Source organism: Wyeomyia smithii, chromosome 3 (genome assembly GCF_029784165.1).
Source record: "Wyeomyia smithii strain HCP4-BCI-WySm-NY-G18 chromosome 3, ASM2978416v1, whole genome shotgun sequence".
NCBI classification, from domain to species: Eukaryota; Metazoa; Arthropoda; class Insecta; order Diptera; family Culicidae; genus Wyeomyia; species Wyeomyia smithii.
In genome coordinates, this window is record NC_073696.1 from 156,963,825 (window position 1) to 156,989,796 (window position 25,972).

Below are 25,972 nucleotides of genomic sequence, written 5' to 3' on the forward strand. Positions count from 1 at the left end.
AGGTCTATGCCGATTGTTCCGGTCCGCAATAACGTTAATTACTTCCCGTACTGATTGTTTTACAGTTGACTACAGTAACTCCTGCACGAACCCCCAGTTGCACCCAAAAACCATCGTGACAGCACTTTTTAGAGTCCTACGCTGGCACCAGGACGTTGATCAGCCGCCCCCAATATGAAGAACAGACGCTGTTTCGAGCCGCATCACTTTGGAGAACAAACGTTCGGGATGGTGAAGCATTTCCTCTACCACCGACCATAGTTCGTAACCATAGTTAACGAACCTATAATTGCATCGCACCTTCTTACTTAGCTATTGTCGGATGACAACAATTCCCGGGATAAACCAATCAATTGTGTCCATGTTTCAGCTGGCAGTCTATTGTTATCGTCTCGTGGATGTTTGAGATAGAAACTTTTGGGGACTAGAGCTAAGTTTAACGCTCCTCCCAGGTTGTCACCTTACCATTTGAAGTCTGTTGTAAATATGTTGCTCTTGCCCCGTTTACTACGTAAATAATTATATTGATTTTTATTCCGGCGTGCTAAAACTAGACAGCTGAGAAACGGATGCTCTCCTAATTTGTAATCTGTTTAATTTTGACAGTTCTTTTTTATTCACAGACACTCAACAACATTTACTTTACAGTATTGCCAAATATGCTAGGATCTTGCTTTGCAAGAATAAAATATATTGAAATTTCATCCAGAATTATCGCACATACCCTGCCCTGCAATAACAGGCTATCAATTATGCTCATGCTCAATAAAATATTCGTTAAATACATGATAACGCGATACATCTCTCAAACACCTTGTATTAACAGATGCTGGTGGGGATACAATCTCACGCTCTACTACTGGATTTTGGAAGGTCCACGCTTGACTGTCGTTTTGGTAAGCATTGTTAATTATTAGAAAGTATTTAGACCAAAATTATGCATAAAATTTTACTAGCACAGCTAAAATCAACTGTAAATCTCTTCGATTGCAATGAAAGATTGGCTAAATTTTGAAGACCATGTACCCCAACATATAAAGTAAACTGTACTGTAAATCGGTTTGCTAACCAATTCCAAGTTGTACAATTAATCAATTCCAAGTAATGTTCAAAGGTTCAAGTTAAAATATTCACTATGGAAAAATATTATTTATTTTGTTTAATTATGTTATTTATCTTGGCGCCTACCTGAAATTGTTTAAGACCTGTATACCTTAGATGTGAGTTACTTTAGATGATTTACCTTAGATGTGTATTCCAGATTCGTGTTTTTTACAAGAAAATAAACTAAGAGTGCATAAAAAATAAATTGTTGTTAAAGGTTATCTATGATGCTCCGTAAGAACTTTAAAGTCAAAGATCAATAATGACTAAAGTGAAGAATAGAGAAGTGAAGTGAATGTGAATAGAAAATCAATAGTTGCACTAATGTGTGCAGAAAATCACTGATGAGCAAACACATTTCGTAATATTTTTAAACGGTTGAGAAACAAATAGCTTCAATAGTTTTGCAAACCCGTCATGCTGGAAAAGTATCTTTAATGATAAATCATCGGATTATGAGAATGTACTGACAAGAATGATTCCTGGAACTGTTTCTCAGTTAATTCTACCACTAAAGTCATAAATATCATAGAACTGAATATTTCAGCAGTTGCTATGCTACATTTGCAGTCTGGACTCACCTTCAAATTAAACTAAATGTCGCTCCAACCGATCGAAAAGTCCTCTTGAAAACTATGCATCCATTATTGGGAAAGCATTACCACAAACATAAAATCATCACGTTAAGAAAAATATTCTAGCACCAAATTTTGAACAGATAATTTTGGCTCTTTCTAGATTATGTTCTTCATATGCACTATTATCACTACACACCGTCCGAAAATAACATTTTCATTCACAGTGCACTGATAAACGAAGATTCATTTCTACGAGGCAAAAATACACTCTAACTGTATGATATGCTGTATACTTCGGCAGATTCATCCAACTTTTTAAGCAGCAGCAACAGCTAGCAGCAATCATTGATCAAAGTGGCCAAAAAAGCTTTAAAAAATCAGAAATTGAATTAAATTTATCAAGATTTATCATTGAATAAAGCTTTTTATTGCATAAAATATAGGTCAATTGGGAAGCTTTCGCAAGTGCTCCTCGGCATCCCAGCTCTTTTGCTCGGCGAACACTTTTTCGAACCAAAATTGACGCAGCACCTGCCGAGCATGGCAAATAAATGTGACTTGTGCATTCCACATGTCATTTTTCATACCTTCGAAAAAGTACCTCCTCAGTTTGGGAACATGCTGAGTAATTTACTATCGATCGGCATTAAACCTTTAGTTAAATGCCTGCTCAAAATTGTCAGCGTTTGCCGCGACGAAAAAAAGTGTCGCATTACAAATGACTGGACCTCGCTGTTACCATACGTACAGCGACGGCTTTTCAAGTTGCTATCTCTGTCCCTTTCGCATGCACACCACGGATAAGTGATCGATGTACATAGCGCATAGATTACCAATACATAGAACGGTGCTTCAGGCGTCTCCAGCAGGAGACTCATAACTTATTTGGAAGAAAATATAAATTCATTCTGGTTATACCCTTCAAACAACGTGTTTCCATGCCCAAGCACATCGTAAAACATACGAAATCATGACAAAGATATACCTAACATGGCGACCAGTGACATCGGTCACCTGTGAAATTGATTTGAAACGAAGTTCGTGAAAAAAACATTATGTGCCCCGAAAGTTAAATTGTTATAATTATTAGTTAAGCTGTAGTTCAAGTGAGTGAAAACTAATAATTGGACAATTTTGTGTATTCAATGATTTTACCGCAAAATTATTTTATGAATAAACAGTGGACTTGCTGAACTAGCGTCTATTGAGTGCAGGCAGAGCACAAGTGTTGTACGCGGAATGGTTCGTTTCCGTTTTAAGAAGTGGCGAAATTCAATTAATCAGTGATGGGGAAAACGTACTCCAAGCAAGCTGGGGATCCCCAAGTGTTTGTAGAGAACAAATTAAACGTACAAGAAGAGTACCATCAGGATCACGAGCTTAAGTTCACGGTAATCCTGTGTTTTGTAGCAGCACAAATGATGGTAAATTTATTTCAAATTTACAAGCGTCATTCTAGGACGCAGGCGATAAAACTCGCCAGATCGGTGACAAACGCATAAAAAGTGACTTAAAAACACCAGAAGAAATAACGGACAAATATATATGCAATCAGTGTAGATATTGTCAACCCGTCGTTAATCACAACCTTGTTGACAACAGTACTGACCCGCGGCAGCAACAAATTCAACGTCAACCCACAGCAAAGCTGAGCTGAGCAACCACACACCAGCGGCAGCACAGACAGCAGCGTCACACAGCAGCAGCAACCAAGTAGGTTAAATGGAAGAGTATGAATGTCTGAAAACAAATCTAACAAAATCAATTAATAAGAAAATCACTGACCAAAGGTTAGAAAAAAAATCGCAGAAAATTTATTTAAACCGGTAGAAGACTATTTGCAATTAAATAGTGGTATAATCCTTTAAGAAGATTTCAATACAATCTGTAAGCAAACTAGATAATGGCATTATGAAGTAGCTCAAATAATCAAACTGAAACAGGCTGAAAATAAAATAACTCAGCAAATAAAAATCTAACGAAAACTTAACAAAAACATTCAAAAGCAAAATATTCACACGATGGCTAATGTAGACATTAAATTGGACACCAGCCTCATACAACCGTATTATGGTGCCCCAGAATTATTGGGCGCGTTCGTGGATGCCGTCGGCCTTTTTAAAGACGTCGTCGACCAGGCATTTGCTGAAGCGACACCAGCGCAAAAGGGCAGCAGCACAATTAACTGTTGCTCGCTTCATTCGAACTCGCCTCACTGGCAAGGCGAGGCAGTCCATTAATGAGAACCAGACAATAAATAACATGTTAAACGCAATTAAAATAAATTGTACATCAAAAGTCACGGCAGACAGTCTTATTGCCAAATTAAAACGATTAAGGGAACATCCATAAATAACGTAGCTTTTTTTTAGGTTTTTTTGAGTTTGGGGAGGCCCCATCGTAGCATTTCGTCACAAAGTCAGAACCCCCTCTAGATAATTACGTAGCTTTATAACAACCCGCCCCCCTTATAATTTTTTTTGCAAATTTTATTATTCAAAACATACCTTGTGTCATTAATGAACAAGAAAAGACAAGGAAGGAATAAAAATGACCCTAAGCAGACAAAACAGTGATAAAAAGTGGAAGAGGTTGTTTATAGGAAACGACCGCAAGGTTAACGTAGAATTACGACAGCCTGCCTTATGTCAATAAATTTTTGCAATAGCTTTGGAAATACACTCGATTAGGGTTAATCATTCTCCACCTTTATTTTGACTTTTTAAGTTTGTAATATTAAAAAGCTTTCGGCTGCTCAACAAAACAAAACGTAACCAAAATTTGACTTTAACATGTTTATTCCTGCGCACTCATCGCAGGCTTGTTCATTACCTGCTTATTTTCAGGCACGTTCTTTTCACTCTGTTTCTCCTACTTTCCTCCTTCGCCCTATCTCTTTTTCCACTCTATTCTAGGCATGCCAAACTGCTACTCTTTCAACATCTTTCAACATCTTTCAACATCTTGCCATATCTAGTTTTACCTACTTCCCCTTTTCTCTCCAACTCCGTCTACTCACGACTGTCTTGAGGCATCCACTAGTGCGTCCGGGAGGCCGTGTCACTCGTCTTTCTGCAAAGCGATTTTCCGACTCGGTGCTCCACCGGTCTCTTCGTTTCACTGGAGAACTTTCTATTCGTCTGATCCTCGGATTATTCGCCCCTCGAGGATCGCGTGACACAATCCAATGCGGAACCAGCGGCAAGCAAACGGACTGCAGAGTGCAGAGTACAGAACGAATCCCGGAGAAGGGCCCTAAGAAAACAGGATTAACCTCAGCTCGATTTCCCATTTGCTGCTGAGTATTTCAACTCACCCTTATGGGTCTAGAACAATAAGTTAAACGAGCTTGTTTCGAATAGCACTTCTGATAACGCGCTTCTGGCGTTTCCTGCTGCGATTTGCCTTTGGGTTCGTGATGTGGGTCCCGTTAATTCCCTGGATTCCAAAACTTGAGACACGTTTGTCGTTTGCTGCTTCACGCTTGTGTGCCTATCCCGGAAGAATACGATGACGTTTCGACAGCCTTCGATTTGATCGTGAATTTCTTACATCACTTTCTTTTTCAAGCAAGTTGATATGGTTCGGTTGGGTGTACCATGTTAAGTTCATGTCACCAACTCTACACTGTGCTAAATTTTAATTACATTTTACTACCTATTAACTATCTACGCTACAAAACCCCACCCAGTGGCAAAATTTTTTCGTGAAGCACGATAGCGCTCCACGAAAAATTTACAAATTATCACTTCCTTAAGAAGTGCGCCGGAGACTTGATTGACTTTACTTGACCCACCTCATACCTTCAAAGCGAGAGCCTTTCTCTGCTTTCCAAATCTTGTGCACCACACATACTACATAATAACTCAAAATCTTTGACTACAGACATATACTGTTCAGATACTGGTCGAACGCCACCAAAATGTGACCAAAGTGTCTCTGGCTCAGTTCTTGATTACTCAAATTGAACTCCACTGAATGAAAACTTTCATCTATAATAATTTTGTTTTTCATCTTGTCTAGTTTGTTTGTGGCTCAATCAAACTAGGAAATTAACTAGAATCAATAGTTTAAACATTTAACAATAAAATGGCTTGAAAAACTCTTTCTGGACTGAAGGTCGTGAAAGGTAGTCGTATTGCCAAGATATGAGAGGATTTAATCTCTCCTATCACCACGAGCCCTGTACAGAGGTTAAGTTTAGTGAGCTAGGCCCCCAAAACGTCCGCGCCTCTGATTCGCGTTACTTTTGCTCTGGAATTTTCGTAGTGACGTCTCAACGACACAAGAAGACGATAATGCAATGAAGTGGATGGAATTGCTCTTTAACGATTCGAGGAAGTATTTATCGCTACCGATGCTACGGTATTTTAAGCCTGGCTCCAGTTTTTCACGATCTGGTAACGGCATAACAGCACTAGGCATGATTATGGTCAGTATTCTCACGGTCTGACTAACGGTACGCGCGAATGCACTTCTCAATTTGCACGACAAGCTGGTGTCGACTTGCTGGGTTGTGTTATCTCTTGTCACAGTGAGAATAGTCTCTGTCTAATCGCGTTTCTGTTTCATGATGGTGGCCTTAAGCTTTGATACCCGAGCGCCCCGGTTCTACCGTCGATCTTGGCATCTCCACTCCTCCCATCCAGGAACACGACGCAACAGCTGTTGCCAAGGTGGGGAGGTAGTAATGAAGAAGTTGTTGCTCACCCAACCTCGGCTTTGGCACGATTTTTCCCGATCGGCTAACGGTGTTTTTTGAGCAGTGCTCTTGGTTCGCAAGGCATCGCCTGCAGACATAGCTGTGTATTTTTACCTTAGTCTATCTTGATGTCCTTAGCGTGGTATTTACCGATCTTCCCCGAAGGGACATCCTCCAGTTCGTACAGGTTGGTACCAAGTACTTTTCTCACGATAGCGGGGACGAACTTCGGATTCAACTTCTGATTAATGTGGTCTACTTTGGATGATAGTCCAAAAGCCCTGCGCCACACCGTGTCACCGACGTTAAACGTTACAGATCTAGGGCGCATGTTGTATCGCTGTTTGGACTTTTCGTGTGATTGCTTGATCCGCTTAAAAACGAATTCGTGTATACGTTTTAGATTCGATAAACGGAGATCTTGTGCTAGTTTCGGGTCTTGGGGAGTATTGAGGTGCTGTTGATTGTAGAGATCGGTATGAAGGATCAGATCTTTACCGAAGTTCGCAAAGTGTGGACTGACTCCTGTGGATTCATGTTTCGCGCTGTTAACTGCGGCTACGATTGACGGCAAGTTTTCATCCCATGCTCGATGATCCTCCTTCAGCAGTGCTCTGATGCTGGTTATTAAGACTCTATTGACACGCTCTGCATTGTTTACCATTGGACAATCATATGCTGTAGTCATGTTCTCTATGTTGTACCGCGAAAGAAGTCATCGAAAAGCTAACGATGTAAACTGTTTGCCATTGTCTGTGAGTACAATCCTTGGTCGTGAAAATCGTAAGAAAACCTCTTTTTCCAGAAAGTTTATCAACGTTTCTGAGTCTGCACTGCGCATCGGATGAACTATCACATACTTGGTTATCCAATCCACAACAACTAACATTACAGTGTTGCCTTTTCCCGATCTCGTCAGCGGCCCAACAAAGTCTATCGAGATTAACTCCCAACGACATCTTGCCGGCTTCAATTTTCCCATATCTGGCATCAAGCGTCGATTAGGCGCTTTACAGGCCTTGCATGTCCTGCAGTTACGCACAAAACGACCTATGTCCTCCTGCATCTTAGGCCAGTAGAAATTTGTTTGTATTTTCTGTTGCGTTTTTTGAAATCCTAAATGTGCACCTGATGATATTGAATCGTGAAATTTGCTCATGATTTGAGCTCTCTCGGCTTTGGGAACTATTTTCTTCCACTTGTGCGTGGAAGTTGGGGAACACAACTCATCCTTGACACGGCAGTTTTTGTACAGTTCGCCTGACACCATACGAAAGTCTGGAAACATGTCCGGTTGTTATGTTGTGCTCGTCGCTAGTCGCTTGTACCAACTGTCATCGCATGTGTCTACTGAAAACGTTGCCGTGGCGACGATCCGTGAGAGTGCGTCTGGAACGATGTTACAGGATCCTTTGCGGTACTTGATTTCAAAGTCGAAGGCGTTCAGCCGTAAAATCCACCTACACATTAACGCGGTAGGATTCTTTATTGAGCGTAGGTATGAGAGTGCTGCGTGATCGCAAAACACGGTGAATTTGACGCCTTCTACGTAACCCCGAAACTTTTCGATGGAGCGAATGACCGCTAAGCATTTCCTTTCCGTGACTGAGTAGTTCCGCTCAAATGCGGACAGTTTTTGGGAAAAGTACGCTATGGCTTGCTCTGTTCCCCCTGTTTCCTGTGTCAAAGCGGCGCCGATGGCTACATCGCTTTCATCGCAGGCAATCTGAAAAGGCTTTGTCCGGCATCGCTAGCACTGGAGCCGATACTAACATAGATTTCAGCTTGATGAACGCGTCGTCCGCCACTGCTGTCCAACGAAATTTGTTCTTTGCTTTTGTCAATTCCGTCAATGGTACCGCGACTCTCGCGAAGTCCTGAATAAACCTACGGTACCAGTTACATAGACCGAGAAAACGTTGCATTTCTTTTCTGTTTTGTGGTGTTGGAAAACTCACGACGCAGCTAATCTTTTCGTCATCCACTTTCCACCCGTCTTCGTTCAAAATATATCCAAGGTACTTCATCTCCTAGCGGCAAAATTTGAATTTTTCCGTCAAAATCGTCAAGTTTGCCTGTTGCAGTCGCTCTGCTACTTTTTGCAACATCCTCAAATGTTCTTCAAACGTTCTCGAACAGATTATCACGTCGTCCAAATAGTGGAATACCTGTGGTTCTAAGTCCGCAAAGAGATGTGTCATTAAGCGCGCCAAGGCTTGACTAGCTGTGCATACCCCAAATGGAACCACTTTGAATTGAAAGTGCCCGCGGCCTGGACCTGTAAACGCTGTCATTGGTCGAGACTTCACTTCCAACGGTAGCTGCCAAAAGGCGTCCTTTAGATCGATGGAGGATATGAAGTGACATCCACTGAGGTTGCTGACAATTGATGCAATTTGGGGAATTGGGTTACCTTCGTTGACCATGATGGAGTTCAAATGACGTGCATCTAAGCAGGATTATATTGCCCAGTTTTCTTCTTAACCGCAACGAGGGGGTTGTTCCACGGCGAAAACAGCGCTTCCTCGATGACGTCTAGAGATAACATTCGATCCACTTCTTTGTTGACCTCGTCTAACACATACTTGGACATGTGGTAACATCGTTGTTTCCGTGGCTTGGCATCTCCGATTTCGATCTGATGAGTGTACTTGTTGGTACGCCCAATTTTTCCTTTTTTGCTGGTTGGAAACATGGCTGCCACTGCGTTCAACTCGCGTTGCTGCCTCTGAGTTAGTTTGCGCATCGGTTCTGCGGAATTATTTTCTTCGTTTAGGGACAATTCGATTGAGTTACACACGACTTGCACCCCGAACATGTTCCAAAAGTTCATGCCGAGAGTTATGCAGTCTGGTAGGGATGGAACTAGAAGCATTGGGACGGTCTCGTTTCGGCCATTGTATGCCACAGGTAAGCTTACAAACTCGGTTATTTTATGTTTAGTTCCATCAGCTGTTTTTAAGCCACCATGAATGAGACCTGTTTTCAGTTGTAGTTTGTCGACTTTTTTCACTTTTGATCCTCCCATCAGTGAACAATTTGCGCCACTGTCTAGCAAAACCCTTCAGTTGTAGGCCGAGAACAGAAATCATCGCATGTGGACGGTTGTCCTCGTCAGTGTTGATAATTATTGAGTTAATGTGCTGTAGTTCCGGGAATCTGAAGGGATTGTATAAGTTTCGCGAGGTAGCAGGTACCTCAGCTAATGCTTCCTCGCCTGCTCGTTTCCCTGAGTTGAGGAACAAGTAGGACAACTGCGAAGTGAATATCCCTTTTCACCGCAACGGTAGCAGAACATTACCGCTTGTGGCTTTGGGCAATCCATGAATCGATGACCCTCCTCATCGCAATTCCAACATTGCAATATGATTCGCGGTGGTTGGTTCGAAGTTTCTTGATTTTGTGATGTCAATTGATGATATTTTTGTGACTGTTGTGTTGCAGTTTCTATTCCTCGCGTTGATTGTTGCTGTTGCTGTGCAAACTTTGACGACGAACCCCTTGATCTGTGTTGCGATGTTAGTCTCGCTTTTCAAAACGTACTCTGAGTGCGTTCACTTGGTGACAGAGGTTTTCCAACTGGTGCGACCACGTCGGCTCTTCTGCGATCTCATCTCATCGATGCGGAATCGGTGTCCTGCGATGGCGATTAGGTAGCACTTTCGTTTCATCGTACTCGTTTCAGAACTCTGCCATTTCTGGTAGCGTTCGAGCTCGCAATTATGCAACGATTGATGCATACTCCGTGTTCATATTTTTCTTGACCATGAAAAACTTTTCTTCCGGTGACATTGGGGGATGTATAAACCGAAAGAGGGTACAAATGTCCCGATAGAATTTCACGAAAGACGCATTTGCTCCTTGGTAACGAGAGTTGGCTTCGTTGCGCTGAATCTGAGCATAGCTACTGGGTAGAAATTCCCGACGAATCTGCTCCTTGAAGTCTCTCCAGGATCTCAAGGATCCTTCCGTGAAAGCCCTTCCGTACCAATCGAGTGCATCATCCTGCAGAAGGTGCTTGATTGATTTCAACAGCAGCTCATCTGCTACACCTTCGGATAATGCAAAGTATTCTACCCGATCGAGAAACGTGTTCAACGACGTCGTGTCTTTTTCTCCTCTGAATTTAAAGGGCCAATTGTGAATGGCTTTTGGATTCCTAGGCGCTCCTTGTTGATGGCGATCTCGTCGTAGAAAATAATTCAGCAACTCGTCACGAAGACGATTAAACTCAAGGGAGTCGTCTCTTCTATCTCCAATATGTGGTGCGTTTTCCCGGTAATCATACTCCTCCGACGAAACAAATCCTGCCGAGTCGCTTCTCCGTCCGTTTCTCCTGTTTCTCGGCGTTTCTTGGTATACCGGTGGTGGGCTTTCAGAAATTCCGAAAACCGAGTTGAAATTCTGTTCGAGCGACGCATTCGCCAGTCGATTGTGAGCATCTAACCTGGGATTCCAAAGCGGTGGCTGCGTGGTGGGTGTTCGCCCTCGCCCGCGGCTTCTTGTCAGCGGCGACGGTGTATCGGTGGACCTGTGATTTCGTCTTCTTTTCTTGTCGGACCTGTCGTGTTAGCTGTACTGTCCTGCTGCCAACTGTTCCCTTCAACACGCCCAACCTTAGCGATAGCCCCTGCCGATTTTGCAGTGGTTGCTCCTTGTGGTGAGCCTATCAGCTGCTGCTGTCGTGTGCTATCATGTATTCGCGGCAGTGGTCTTGTCTCACTCGTTTCGTTTGCTTGCACTGAACGTCCACTGTAATTAGCTGACTGAACTAAATTTGACAGATTCAACGCTTCATAAACACTGCTCAAGGCCGAATGAACTACGGACTGAACTCTGACATGATGCTCTTTCACATTTAGGACCCTTAATATTCATTTTGTTCGTTAATGATATAACCCTTTTACTTAACCAGATCAAAATTTTAATCTATGCCGACGATATGAAATTGTATATGGAGATTAAAAACCAGTCTGACCTCGAATTGTTTCAGTTGCAGATCAATACCTTCTATACTTGGTGTCTGAAAAGCTTACTTGATAGAAGTATTAAGAAATGTAATGTCATATCATATACAAGAAAACTTTCAATGCAAACTATGAACTATTACATAGGTCAACAACTTGTAGAGAGATGTACCAAAATGAGAGACTTAGGAGTGATCCTCGATTCGAAACTCACTTTCGTGAATCATTATAACACAATAATCAACAAAGCCAACAGTATGCTTGGTTTTATTAAACGTTTCAGTTATCATTTCAAGGACCCATACACAATAAAAACTCTTTTTGTGAACTATGTTCGATCAATATTAGAGTACTGCAGTATAGTTTGGTCCCCATCTCAAGAAGTTCATATCAATCGTATTGAATCAGTTCAAAAACAATTTCTAGTTTTTGCATTAAGAAAACTCAATTGGGCATCATATCCTCTCCCTTCTTACGAATCTCGCTGCATGCTTATTAATATCGAAACTCTGAAGAAACGACGAGAAACAACCATGATTACCTTTGAAAACGATATGATCTCACAACGTGTTAATTCACCAAATCTGCTGGAAACTCTTAACTTTTATGCTCCTTCTCGTCCTTTAAGAACGCGCAATATTTTTACTATTAATAATTACCGGTCACTGTACGCCAAACATGGACCAATTAACAGCATCATGATCGCATACAACAAACACTGCGAGATTATAGACGTTACCATGTCCCGGAACGCATTAAAAAGCGCATTTCGTGCTAGAACTCGATAGCTTAAGATTAACGTATACATTAGAATTGTAGTCTACATTGATTGACGAAATAAATTTATCAAACGTTAATTTCCTGGATTCCAAAACTTGAGACACGTTTGTCGTTTGCTGCTTCACGCTTGTGTGCCTATCCCGGAAGAATACGATGAAGTTTCGACAGCCTTCGATTCGATTTGATTCGTGAGCAGAACTTGCTGAGCTTTTCTGTTTGAAATCGGATTTGTTTCGCATATACCGCTTGTGATCCACAGTATCATTGAATCGTAATATACATCACACTGCTGCGCAATTGCAGCAGCATCAAACTGCAATCAAAGTTGCAGTTCAGTAATAACCATTTATTATGCTCTTCCAAATACATTTAGTAGCCTTGAAAAAGGCTGGTTGCTGCAGCTGCAAATTTCATTCAATTATCGCATAAATGCTTCATGGTCCAGAAAGCACGCGATATCCGCTCTGACATAGATTTTTCGCACGTTGTGGAATGGGATGACTGGAAAAATTATTACCATTCTACAACGTTCGAAAAAAAAAATCACAGGAAGGTTGTATGCAAAGCCACGACCGCAAGGTCGAAGTAGAATACTTTTACAAGAAAGATAACCCGGCTGCTTGCGTGTCAGTAATTTTTGCTAGTAAATAAACGTTGACCGTTCATTGGCAGTATTGTAATTTCTTTTTGTTGGTATTTTGAATGAAGTTCATTGAATATTTTTTAAGTTTTGTGCAAATGAGAATTTGAAGTGCTGCCGAATTGTAATATGCACATTTAATACGACATCATTAAACGGGAACGGAACAAAGGCTACGGTTATGCAGAACGCGAATGCCGGCGCGATGCGATTCGCCTTACCGTGGTGAAATGTACAGCTCTTTTTAAGGCGAAGTAGAGCTATACATTTCAACACATATCGTCTTGCCGAATCGCATCGCGCCTTTATTTGCGTTCTGCATGACCGTAGCCAAACACTGAGCGATGCGAACACGTAATAATAGTCAGAGTATGCATGTAGATGAAGATAATTAACTTTGGATTATAGCGCAAAACGGGAAAATATTAACTCTTCAAATATTCATTTGTGTTCTTCAAATTTCAGTTGTTCAATTTAATATCCGATGAAATGTCTGTTTATTATCTATTTATTTATTTATTTATTTATTTATTTCGTCAAGCAAATGTAGACTACAGTTATAATAATACAATGTTTTCTTATATTCTATACATTATTTCCAGTAGTTAGTCGTTTTTTTATTTGATTTCTGCCCATGGTGATGTCGATATTTTCGCAGTGCTGGTTATAGTGACGCATCATGCGATTTATTGGGCCATTTTTTGAGTAGTTTGTTCTGTGAGAATTTTCCGAAAATATTTTACGATTTCTTAATTGACGACTGGGTGCATAAAAATTTAGTTGTGATAATAATTGAGTAGATTGCACGCGTTGAGAAATAATGTCATTGATAAAATAAAGCATTGAAAGATCGCGGCGTTCTTTAAGTGCTTGTATGTCTATAAGCATGCAGCGTGCTTCATATGATGGTAAGGGAAATGATGTCCAATTTAGCTTACGAAGCGCGTACAAAAGAAATTGTTTTTGGACAGATTCAATGCGTTCTTCATGTGTGGCAATATAGGGATTCCATACAATGCTACAATATTCCAGAATTGGTCGGACGTATGTAATATATAATAGTTTGATTGTATATGGGTCTTGAAAATTGTGGCCGAAGCGTTTTATAAAGCCCAGCATACTATTTGCTTTGTTGATAATTGTATTATAATGTTCTATGAATGTGAGTTTGGAGTCTAAGATTACGCCTAGGTCCCTAACGATTTTGCATTTTCCTACTGGTTGGTTTCCTAAGAAAATGTTTGTTGGTGGTGTTACTGTTTTTCTGCTAAAGGCTATTGAATTACATTTTTTAATGTTGAGTTGTAATAGGCTTTTGTTGCACCAAGTGTAGAATACATTAATTTCATTCTGGAATATTTCGAAGTCTTCTGCATTGGTTATTTCTATAAAGAGCTTCATGTCATCAGCATATACAAGCACATGTATTGACTTAAGAAGAAAGGAAATGTCATTTACGTATAATATAAAAAGAAGAGGGCCCAGGTGGGAACCTTGAGGAACCCCAGAAGTTACTTCTATTGGGTTTGAAAAGGAATTTTGAAAGCGGACTATTTGTGTTCGTTTTGTTAAGTATGACTGCAGCCATTCCAAAAATTTTGTTTCAGTTCCGTATTTTTCGAGCTTGAAGAGTAATAATGGTATGTCGATTCTGTCAAATGCCTTGCTAAAGTCCGTATAAAGAGCTTCTACGTGGTTACCGTTGTCCATTACAGTCAGAGTGAAAGTTATGAATTCCAAAAGATTTGTGGTAGTTGATCGGCCTTTGTAAAAGCCGTGCTGTTGAGTTGTAATTTGGTGTTTTACTTGTTGAAAGATTTTTTCATTAATTATTGATTCAAATAATTTTGGAATGCATGAAATAATGGCAATTCCACGATAATTACGAATGTCAGATTTGGCGCCAGATTTGAAAATTGGCACTAAATATGAGGTTTTCCAGAGTTCTGGGAAAATTCCATTCTTCAGGGACATGTTAAAAAGGTGTTGTAAGGGTGTAGATAGTTCTTCTGCCAAATTTTTGAGAAAAATTGGAGCTATTCTGTCAGGTCCAGGACCTTTCGTAGCGTCTAAATTTTTAAGTGCGTTTTGAATTTCGAATTCAGATATTTGATTGACAGATAAAGAATTCGAAAATTCAGGAAAATACGAGAAGTATTCGCGGTCGCGATCTGTTTCTTCATATTTGGTGTAAATTTCTTGAAAAAAAGTGGCAAAAAGACTACATATTTCATTACTAGTTTGTCCTACATTACTGTCAAGATGCATTCGTGATGGAAAGTTGTTACTTTTTAGTTTGGTTTTTACGTAATTAAAGAAGTTCTTAGGGCAAGACTTGATTTGATGTTCGATTTTACGATTATGTTCTTCATGTGCAATTTTAATGGCTGCGTCAAGTTGACAGCAAATTTCTTGGTAATTTTGAAGATTTTCGCTATTGCTGTCTTTTTTGTATATTTTATGTGCTTTTTGTTTTCTATTTTTTAGGTTCTTCAATTGTGGATTAAACCACACTGGATATTTGTTGGTGTTCGTTCGTCTTCTTTTCTTTAGAGGTACATTTTCTGATATAATTTGATTAATTATTTCATAAAATTTTGATACTTCTTCGTTGACATTTCCTTCTTTACAAATTATACTACGCCAATTTATTATGCGAAGTCTACGTTTGACTTGTTCGAAGTCAGTTTTGTGGTATTCCGGTACATCCTCGTACTCGCAGTCGCTGGGGTACGAAGTGTTATTCATTACTATTGAATATTCAATTGCTGTGTGGAATGCTTCATTTTTCCAGATGGGAGTCAATGATGCATCTACACAGAAGTCTTCAGTGCAGTTTGTGAATAATAGGTCTAAATAAGCATTTTGTTTGTTTTTGACATGATTGATTTGATATAGACCGAGTTCTGAGGATTTGCCAAAAAGATACTGCAGTGTTTCGTTTTCGCCTACGACTGGGAGTAAGATAGATTCATTTTCAATGTCTACAATAAAGTCTGCATTACGTTGGTTGAAGTCGCCATAGACATGCAGTTTTACTTCTGGTTTCATGTTAGACATAATAGATTCTAGAGTTTTGAAAAATAATTCATACGAATGTTTATGAGCATGTTCCGGTGGAAAGTACACAGAACAGAAGATATGTTCTTCGCCAGCAATAAATGCTTTGGCCCATACGTGTTCAAATTCTTTATATTTGTCGGATATTATTTCTTCAGAAGTAAAGTCTACATTAATGGCAATGAGGACTCCACCGCCTGACTTTTTTTGACTGGTAGACAAATTACGATCGTGCCGGAATACATTGTAATTGTTTCCAAATACTTCTTCGCTTCTTACGCTTTCGTCCCAGCTACTTTCAGTTCCTAAAATTATTTTAAAAGATGACGACAATAGATTTTGTTGAATTTCTTTCATTTTGCTTGGGCTTTTCATGCGATTGAAATTCTGACAATAGATAAGAATTTCAGTCGCATTCTGTCGAGGAAGCGAAGAAGTGTTAGTCAAGTTATTACTTATGTTTAAATATAATGGTTCTGCCTCAGAAGAGGGCGTCCTTACTTGCGAAAATTTGTACTAAATTTATTTACACTTACGCGAAGTTGTTGAAGACGGTGCGTGCGTTCATTCGATAAAAAATGACGATATGATTGAAGGTCGGCTACTGCTTCGGCTGGCGTGAGTCCATATTCCTGATGGACTTCAATAAAGACGCGTTGGAGCTGTTCTGGAGATGTCGGCAGTCCTTCGGATGCGAGAAGCATTCTTATACTGGTTGGTGTCATTCCTTCTACGCATACAGATGATGGTTGGTCCTTCATGTATGCGAGATATAGGCGTGTAATATGCATTACTTTTGGGTCGCGGAGTCTAGCCTTCAAAAAGCGCTCGTCGCCATTCGATGATTGCTGCGTAAGTCGGACGATTGGTGGACGCATGGGGTCAAGTTCAAATTGGCTGTCTTGCGGTGCTGATTGTATGCTGGCGTTGCTGGCAGGAGCCGGTGCAGAATTTTTATTGTTAGTTGCATTTTTTTCTGTCCGATATGGGTTGATAGTTTCGCCTTTTTGGAAATTTATAAATTTTGATGTTATGTCTGGATTTGGCGGCCCAGCAAGTTGAACGCGTGCAGCTGCCAGGAGGTCTTTGTCCGAGGGTAGTGGTTGTTTTGGCATTTCAGCAATTTTCTTTGAGTTGCAGGCGAAATGGTTTATTCCGTGTTTATAGGTGTTACTTATGCTGATAGGGTTTGAGTTTTCCTGCTGACATTTGCGTTGCTGCATACGTTTACGAGCGGCCTTTTCTGCTTGCTTTTCCTGCATGCGTCTTTTACGCTGTCTGGCGTCATATTCAGTCCAGTCGCGTTTCCATACTTTTTTATTGCCAATTAGGCGCCAGCCTGATGTGAAATTTGGAGTACGGTGTTCTTCTGAGTCCGATTCTGGAAGTGGCAACGAAAGGCGAAGTTCTTCAGCCAGACTGGGATGATTGTCTGTTTTTGGCTGGAGTGAATTCGATTCTTTGAGCGCTTTTAATTCATTAATTAGTTCCTGCGCCGTTGTACTGCAGTTTGTTTTCTTATTTTGTATAGCTTCTAATTGGTGTTCCATATTGTCAATTTTTGATTCTATATTAGTAAATGCTTTTTCCAGGTGCTGTTGTATGTTCTTTGTGTGCTGCCGGTTTTCTTTGCTAATGTCCGATATGTCCGATATGGAGTCATGGCCAAGTTCGCCGAACAGCGTCGAAATGCGATTTATGGTTTTTGCCGACGCATTGTTTGTGTTAATATTTACTTTTTTAATTTCCGTCTTCAATTCAGAAAGCAGTGTATTGATACTGTCCAGTGTGTCGTGCGTTACAGTCAGGTTAGGAAGTTGACTGATTATTGAATGATTTGATTTGATTTGTGATTCAATACTTTCTGTTAAAATTTTCTGGTGCTGGATGAGCTTCTTCAGTTGGAGTTGGTCCATGAACTGTTCCTGGCATTCTATGCATAAGGGCAGCATGAATGAACGCAGTAGTTCTTCTTGGTTTCTACGGGTTCCTACGCAGGCAGCGTGGAAGTGCCTTTTGCATATTCCTTCGCATTTCCACAGGAAACGGTTGTCGGTCGAAATACAGTTGGTTATGCCACACTTTTCCATAGCACTGATTAAAAATTGTTACGCGGCGAGTACGAATTGTCGAGAAAAGGTTAGATACACGCGGTAGCGCGACGGTCAAAGATTGTTTATAAATAAATAAATTGTTGCTTACGTGCACTCGCGACGCCGTCAAGGTGTAAAAAAAAAATAAAAATACAAGTTAAATTGCGGAGCGAAATGAAAACGCGTCCGCGCCCGATGACTGTTCGTGGCGGTAAAAAAATTTGCTAATGAAGCTCTTATATAGGCCAAATGATGCATTCCCAATTTAATAGGTCCATAACTCTGCCGACCGTGCTTGGGAAAGCGCGGTATAACGACCAATCAGAGATCAAATTTTGTGTTTTGACAAGGCTTAAGAATTTTCAATAGTACAATAGTTCGAATGATAAAATCGCAATTTCATGAATTTGATAGGAATCTTAGAAGATTTTCTAATCGATTGCTGCAAAAACGAAGGAAATCCATCGAAAACTAACCGATTTATTAGCATTTGAAATTTTTCTCACTAAGAGAAATATTCTACTTCAAAATTAAATCTTCATTAATTCATTTGTTGTCCTTATAAGGACAATTGTTCAATTTATCATAGGATGTAGTGTTTATCTTACATCTCGGTGTTACCTTGACAGTGAGGACTAAGGCGCACGATCAACACAATAAGAAAGGTGTTTTCACATTGAAAAATAAACACGGCTTTACTGGAGGAAGTATTGGCAAATGCATCTACCGCTAATACCGCCGCTATCATACGAAAGCGCGTCGTTTCATGTGGGGAATATCAACAACGAAAAATGACGCGCGTCTAAGCATAACCCGAACTGTTTCGCCGTGCTGCTTCCATTTACTTCCACATCGGCCTCAGAGAAATACCGGCTGCATCTACCGCTGAGGCTGTCCCTGTACTGCTATTGGTACCAAAAGCTATTAACTCTTCAAATAAGTGTTTTATTTGTTCTCAAAAGAACAATTGTTCAATTCAAAATCGGATTTACGCAATCGCATCTCTGTAGTATTACCAACAATAATTTCCCATTAGGCCTCTGCCATAATAGACGCGAAAAGCGACGCGAACCGATTCGCTCGGCTGTAGGTTAATGTACAGCCATCAGTAGAGCTGTACATTAACCTACGGCCGAGCGAATCGGTTCGCGCCGCTTTTCGCGTCTACTATGGCAGAGGCCTTAGAGAAAGTTGCTGGCTGATGTATTCGCTTCATACAAGCCTGCTGCTGATGCTTTCCGCTACCACACTGAAACAGCATTTTAGTGAAGGAAGTGTCGTTGCATTAGCTGACCCTGCTACTATCGATGCTGATATACCCGCTGCAACAGCTATGCTATGCCACAGTTGTGGCCGCTATACGCTGCCATTGGTATCCGCTGTACCTGCATCTGCTGGCCCAGCTGCTATCGATGCTGAGATGATCTCAGATGATTTCAGTGAGATCCGCTGAAACTGCTACGCCTATCCGCAGCCATGCCACAGTTGTGGCCGCTACCCGCTATCGATGGTACCCACTGCACTGTTCCCGCTGCTGCTAAGGGAGGACTGCTGTTGTCGCTGTTCAGAACTATTATGAGCGGCTTCGACTAAAACAGGCTCTTATATAGGGATGAAAATAGGAATGAATTATTTTTCGTACGTGGTGGAATGATATAACTTGAAAAAAATGTGTGACTTCATTCTGGCTCAGAGCGATCATTTGGTAAGCTCCACATCTTTTTTCAGTTTCTAAAGTTTTTCCTCAGTTTCGTAGCACGGATGTACAAAAATGATTTCTTGTGGACATTCTGTCGAGCCGGACCGATAGCACTCTCATTGAAGCAACAAAAAAACATGTTTTGAGTCGTGTTGCGCAGCTTGTTTGTAGAAAATGTTCCCGTTCCCGTGTCGCATGGAAGCAGATTATTGCGTGTTTGATATTGCCGATGGTAGACATGAGCTGCTGTGATGTTAAACTTTAACCGTCTTCTACAAGAATTTTCTAAAATGAACTCAGCATCGTGAGCAGAACGTGCTGACTGCTGTACATTTGCAGCAGCATTAAACATCAGTTGCAGTTTATTGATAACCATTCAATATGCTTCGAAATACATTTAGTAGCTTTGAAAAAGGCCGATTGCTGCAATTGCAATTTTCATTCAATTATTGCATAAATGCTTCATAGTCAGATAGCGTGCAATATCCGCTCTGACATAATAATTGTTTCGAATGTTGTTGAGTGATATAACTTGAAAAATATGTGTGACTTAATCATTTCCAGTTATACGATACTACAACGTTCGAAAAAAAAATACATCTCTTCATTCTGGCTCAGAGCGATCATTTGATAAGCTCCACCTCTTTTTTCAGTTTCTAAAGTTTTTCCTCAGTTTCGTAGCACGCTTGTACAAAAATGATTTCTTGTGGATATTCTGTCGAGCCGGACCGATAGCACTCTCATTGAAGCAACAAAATAACATGTTTTGTGTCGTGTTGCGCAGCTTGGTTGAAGAAAATGTTCCCGTCCCCGTGTCGTATGAAAACAGATTATTGCGTGTTTGACATTGCCGATGGTAGACATGAGTAGGAAGGTCAAAATTCTGCTGAGGTATCAAAATATAACCGTTTTAATTTGAGACGCAAGAGCGTAAGTGCTGCATTTCTGTTATCTGCTGCCATCCAGCACGAGAACAAGTATAATTTATAACCGGTCCTTCTCAGGGCCACCAACACGTTCTTGAGGGAATGTTGTATTTTTCCTCACTTGCAAATGCTGAAATTCGCGGTTTTCCGTCTGTTTAAGGTTTAAAATTAGTTTATTTGACACGGCACGATACATTTTCTGTTTTACTGAGCCAAGTACAATTCGTATTAATTCTACGTTAGCAGGAAAAAGAGGGAGGCCTTTTATTTATTCTCGCGGCCGACTACGAGCTAGTGGGGATTTAAGGTGAGAGGAGGGAAATACAATTCTTGCTTAAAACCAATTAAGATATACGATCTATTTGTGTTTCGATTGGTGTTCTTTTTTGTTTTTTAAACATAGATTTAGGCTCTTCGTGTTCGTGTCTCCAGCGTCGTATACGGGTATTCTGACAAATAGACAAAAGAATATTAAATTTCAATGTCAGTCTTTTCCAAATAACAGTACAGTTGTGTCATGTACTGGAGATCACCGCTTCCCAGAATGTCTCTAACGGGTACGTTCGGTTGTTTTCCTCGGGCCCGAAGGGAATCTATAAGCTCGGACCTAACATCACAGAATTCGGCACACGACCAAACAACATGCTCGATGTCATGATAGCCATCGCCACAAACGCAGTGATTACTATCTACAAGCCCTATACGAAAGAGATGCGTGTTTAACGTGTAGTGATTGGACATAAGTCTGGACATCACGCGAATGAAGTCCCGACCTACATCCAACCCCTTGAACCATGCTTTCGTCGATACCTTAGGAAAAATGGAATGTAGCCACCGTCCCAGTTCACTGAGTTCCATGATGATTGCCAACTGTTGAGTGTTCTCTGACGCAAAATGCTATAAAATTCATCATAAGCAATTGGTCTTTCATAAATATCGCCATCAATAGCACCCACCTTAGCTAAAGAGTCAGCCTTTTCATTACCCGGAATCGAGCAATGAGAAGGGACCCACGCTAAGGTAACCCGGTAATTTTTATCTGTTAAAGCCCTTAAAAACCGCCGTATTTTCCCCAGGAAATACGGGGTGTGCTTCACAGGCTTCATCGATCGCAGAGCCTCAATGGCACTGAGACTATCTGTGCAGATGAAGTAGTGGTCTATGGGTAGGGTTTCGATGATTCCAAGAGAGTACTGAATAGCAGCAAGTTCTGCGACGTACACGGAAGCAGGAGCATCGAGTTTTTAGGAGGCGGTAAAATTTTCGTGGAAAACACCGAAGCCAGTGGACTCATCTAGATTAGATCCGTCAGTGTAAAACCTTTTATCATAACTAACATGTTTAAACTTATTGGAAAAAATCTTAGGGATCTTTTGCGGTCGCAATTGATCCGGGATACCAGAAATGTCTTGTTTCATGGTGGTGTCGAAGAATATAGCATTATTAGAAGTATCTAAAAGTTCGACATTGGAGGAATCGTATGAAGAAGGATTAATATCTTGAGCCATATAGTCAAAATATAAAGTCATAAATCTGGATTGAGATTGAAGGTCGACCAACCTCTCGAAATTTTCAATTACTAATGGGTTCATAACTGTGCATCGAATTAGCAACCGGTAAGAGAGATTCCAAAAACGATGTTTCAACGGAAGAATACCCGCTAACACTTCAAGACTCATCGTATGGGTCGACTGCATGCAACCCAAGGCAATACGCAAACAACGATATTGTATTCTTTCTAGTTTCAAAATATGCGTGTTCGCAGCGGAGCGAAAGCAGAAACAACCGTACTCAAGAACTGACAGTATTGTTGTTTGGTATAACCTCAGAAGGTCTCCTGGGTGGGCTCCCCACCAGGTTCCGGTAATCGTACGAAGAAAATTAACCTCTGTTGGCATTTTCGTGTCAGATACCTAATATGACAAGCCCAGGTGCATTTAGAGTCGAACCAGACCCCGAGATATTTAGCGACTTAAACCTGAGAGATCGTTTTACCCGTTAGTACGAGCTGCAGCTGAGCTGGGTTATGCTTCCTAGAAAAAACGACCAACTCAGTTTTCTCCGGAGAGAATTCGATACCCAGCTTAAGAGCCCATTCAGACAAATTGTCTAAGGTATCTTGCAATGGTCCTTGCAGATCGCTAGCCTCGCTACCAGTAATGGATACAACGCTATCGTCTGCAAGTTGCCTTAGCGTGCATGAATTTGCAAGACATTCATCGATGTCATTGACGTAAAAATTATATAAGAGAGGACTTAAACATGAGCCTTGGGGAAGGCCCATGTAACTAATTCGGGAAGTTGTCGAATCGCCATGTGAGAAATACATATGCTTTTCTGACAACAAGTTGAGCAAAAAGTTATTCAAATTTGGTGAAAGTCCCTGCGAATGAAGTTTCGCGCTTAAAACTTCTACAGAGACAGAGTCAAAAGCCCCCTTAATATCCATGAACGCAGAAGCCATTTGCTCTTCCCGAGGAAATGCGACTTGAATTTCAGTAGAAAGCAACGCTAGGCAATCGTTCGTCCCTTTGCCCCGGCGAAAGCCAAATTGAGTATCTGAAAGTAAACCGTTTGTTTTGACCCATTTGTCTAACCGTAAGAGGATCATTTTCTCCATTAATTTCCGGAGGCAAGAGAGCATCGCAATCGGCCTATATGAATTGTGATCAGAGGCAGGTTTCCCGGGTTTCCCAATAGCAATGACTTTTACCTCCCTCCAGTCATGTGGAACAATATTTAGCTCAACAAACTTGTTGAACAAATTCAACAAGCGTCTTTTTGCAGAGTAATAATTACAACCTCAGAAGAGTTGAAGGACATAAATATATTAAAAATAAATACGAGATCTATGACTAGACAGACTCGAAATAGTAAAATTGATACTATCATGAATGAAAGGGAGTCGACGCCAGAAGAGATTGATCACCTCTCTGCGTACTCGACTAATAACCCCTCTGAAACAAATAAATTACTTAAGTTAGAAACAATTGTAGTCGCAAATGAATTAAAGTTTATAATCAAGAAAAATAGTAAAACTGTTGCACAAGTGCATCAACAGTTAAATGACGGAAGTCAAATTTTAGAATCTGCTCTTCTGAAATTAGAGGATATCATGGTAAAAATGAATCAAGGAAAAATAGCGCTGTCGACTAACGACGAAATATTCAAAATGATTACTGTCGAAAATTTCCAAAATATAGCCAATACACTAGTGTATTCTATACAAATTATAATTTATAAACCACCAATGATGGTTACAAAAAAGAAAGTAATACAGAAAATATTACACGATTATCATTACACACCTACAGGAGGACACGTAGGACAACATAGACTATATCTTCAAATAAGGGAAGTTTACAAATGGAATAATATGAAAAGATCGATTGCAGAATTCATCAAGGCCTGTGAATTATGCAAACGAAACAAACTCATAAAGCATACAAAAGAAAAACAAATAGTAACTACAACTCCATCATTCCCATTTGAAATTATATCAATAGATACAGTTGGTCCGTTACCTAAAAGTAATAATAACAATAAATACGCAGTGACTATTCAATGCGATCTAACAAAATACGTTATATTAATACCAGTACCAACCAAAGAAGCAAATGTTATCGCTAAAGCGTTGGTTAATGATTTCATACTAACATATGGAACATTTTTAACTTTAAGATCCGATAAAGGAACAGAATATAATAATGAAGTCTTTGATCAGATCTGCAAAATATTACATATCAAACAAAAATTTAGTACAGCTTATCATCCTCAGACAATCGAAGCGATCGAGAGAAATCACAGATGTTTAAATGAATACCTGAGATCTTTCGTTAACGAGCATCAATCTGATTGGGATGAATGGTTGAAATTTTACGCTTTTAACTACAATACTACTCCACACACAGATCATGGATTTTCTCCACATGAACTTGTTTTTGGAGTTAAAGCTAAATTACCACAAGAAATTTTCAAACAAGGAATAGAACCAGTTTACAACTTTGAACAATATAGTAAAGAATTAAAATATAAAATTCAAAAATCGAACGAAATTGCAAAAAATTAATTGATTGAACAGAAAGTAAAACGAACAATTTCAACAGAAATAGGTACAAACCCGATCCAATTAAAAATAAATGATACGGTTTATCTGAAAATAGAAAACAGAAGAAAACTGGATCCATTTTAAGAAGGTCCATATATAGTAGAAGGACTTTTAGATCCAAATTGCAAAATAAAAAACATTAATTCAAACCATTCAATACTAGTTCACAAAAACCGTTTAATAAAAACTTAAATTTCATATTACATTTCAAATCACATGTATTCAAATATTTCCAAGATATTATATACTCAGATAGCATATATAAATCAAAATCATTTTCATGTATTTTAATTCAAATAAGTAATCAAACGATGTCAAAAGCACAGTATTAATGATCATTCAATGTAATAAAATTCAAATACCGTTTATAAGAGAAAACATAGCACATCCTATATTTCAATTTACTCCAAAGTGTTGACAACAATAAATGGTTTCATTTCAATTTCACCATTTATGTTCCTCTTGGAGGGATGGTATGGTATATCCCAGATTATGAATTTTTTTGAATTTTATGAATTTCCCACAACTTCAAGATAACTTTCCCAAGACCATAAATTAATAACGAAATCCACCTTTTTCCCATATGTTCCAAGAAACCTTTTTCCCATATGCTTTCAAGAAAAGCCAAAGCAAAGTATTGCTTTATTTCCCACTCACAAACCATAATTTTCAAACCACTCATGATTCCCACAAGTCCCAAAACGATTAACAAATCCTTTAATTTTCTCACCAGTCTAAAGTACATGTCCAGCAGTTATTCTGGGTCACGTTCCTTCCCAGCCAATAAATTATTTCCAACCTCACAAGTTGCATAACTAAGCTAATGCACTTGAGTTGCATAATGCCTTACTGCCACAGTGAGAGTATCCAATGTCACAATCCCATGTCTTGTCCAGACCTATCCCAAGCCCAATGCGATGTGCGCATATGGCTGCAAAATAAACAAACAAACTCACAGGCTATCTGCGCCTGCCGCGCACGCCTGTATGTTTGTATGTTATGTATTCAAATTACCAATCGTAGCGGCGTCATCAAGCTAGCCCACGTTTGAATGACTAGTAAATGAGGTAGCTATGTTTTTCTCCCACTAGTTCGTAGTACTAGAATTAAGCAGCGTAAACTTAGCTGTAAGAACCAACCTGTAAACCTAAAAAAGAAAATAAAGATTATTCAATGTTTTAACGTCAAAGCGATTTAACTTATTATAGATTCTTCAACAGGTTGAATTTTATTCTATCTAACCCTGGAGCCTTATTGTTGCACGACAGGAGAGCCATTGAAAATTCCAACATCGAAAATGGAGGCTCTTCCGTAG

General features: G+C 39.9%; 1 protein-coding gene across 1 annotated transcript in view; it reads left to right on the forward strand.

The window, feature by feature from the left end:
- The first annotated feature begins 785 nt into the window (after positions 1 to 785).
- LOC129728745 (PDF receptor-like) overlaps positions 786 to 25,972 on the forward strand; it is a 182,073-nt gene continuing 156,886 nt past the window's right edge. Inside the window, exon 1 of the mRNA XM_055687198.1 lies at positions 786 to 896. Coding sequence (XP_055543173.1) covers positions 786 to 896 — 111 coding nt within the window. The remainder of the gene's footprint in view (positions 897 to 25,972) is intronic.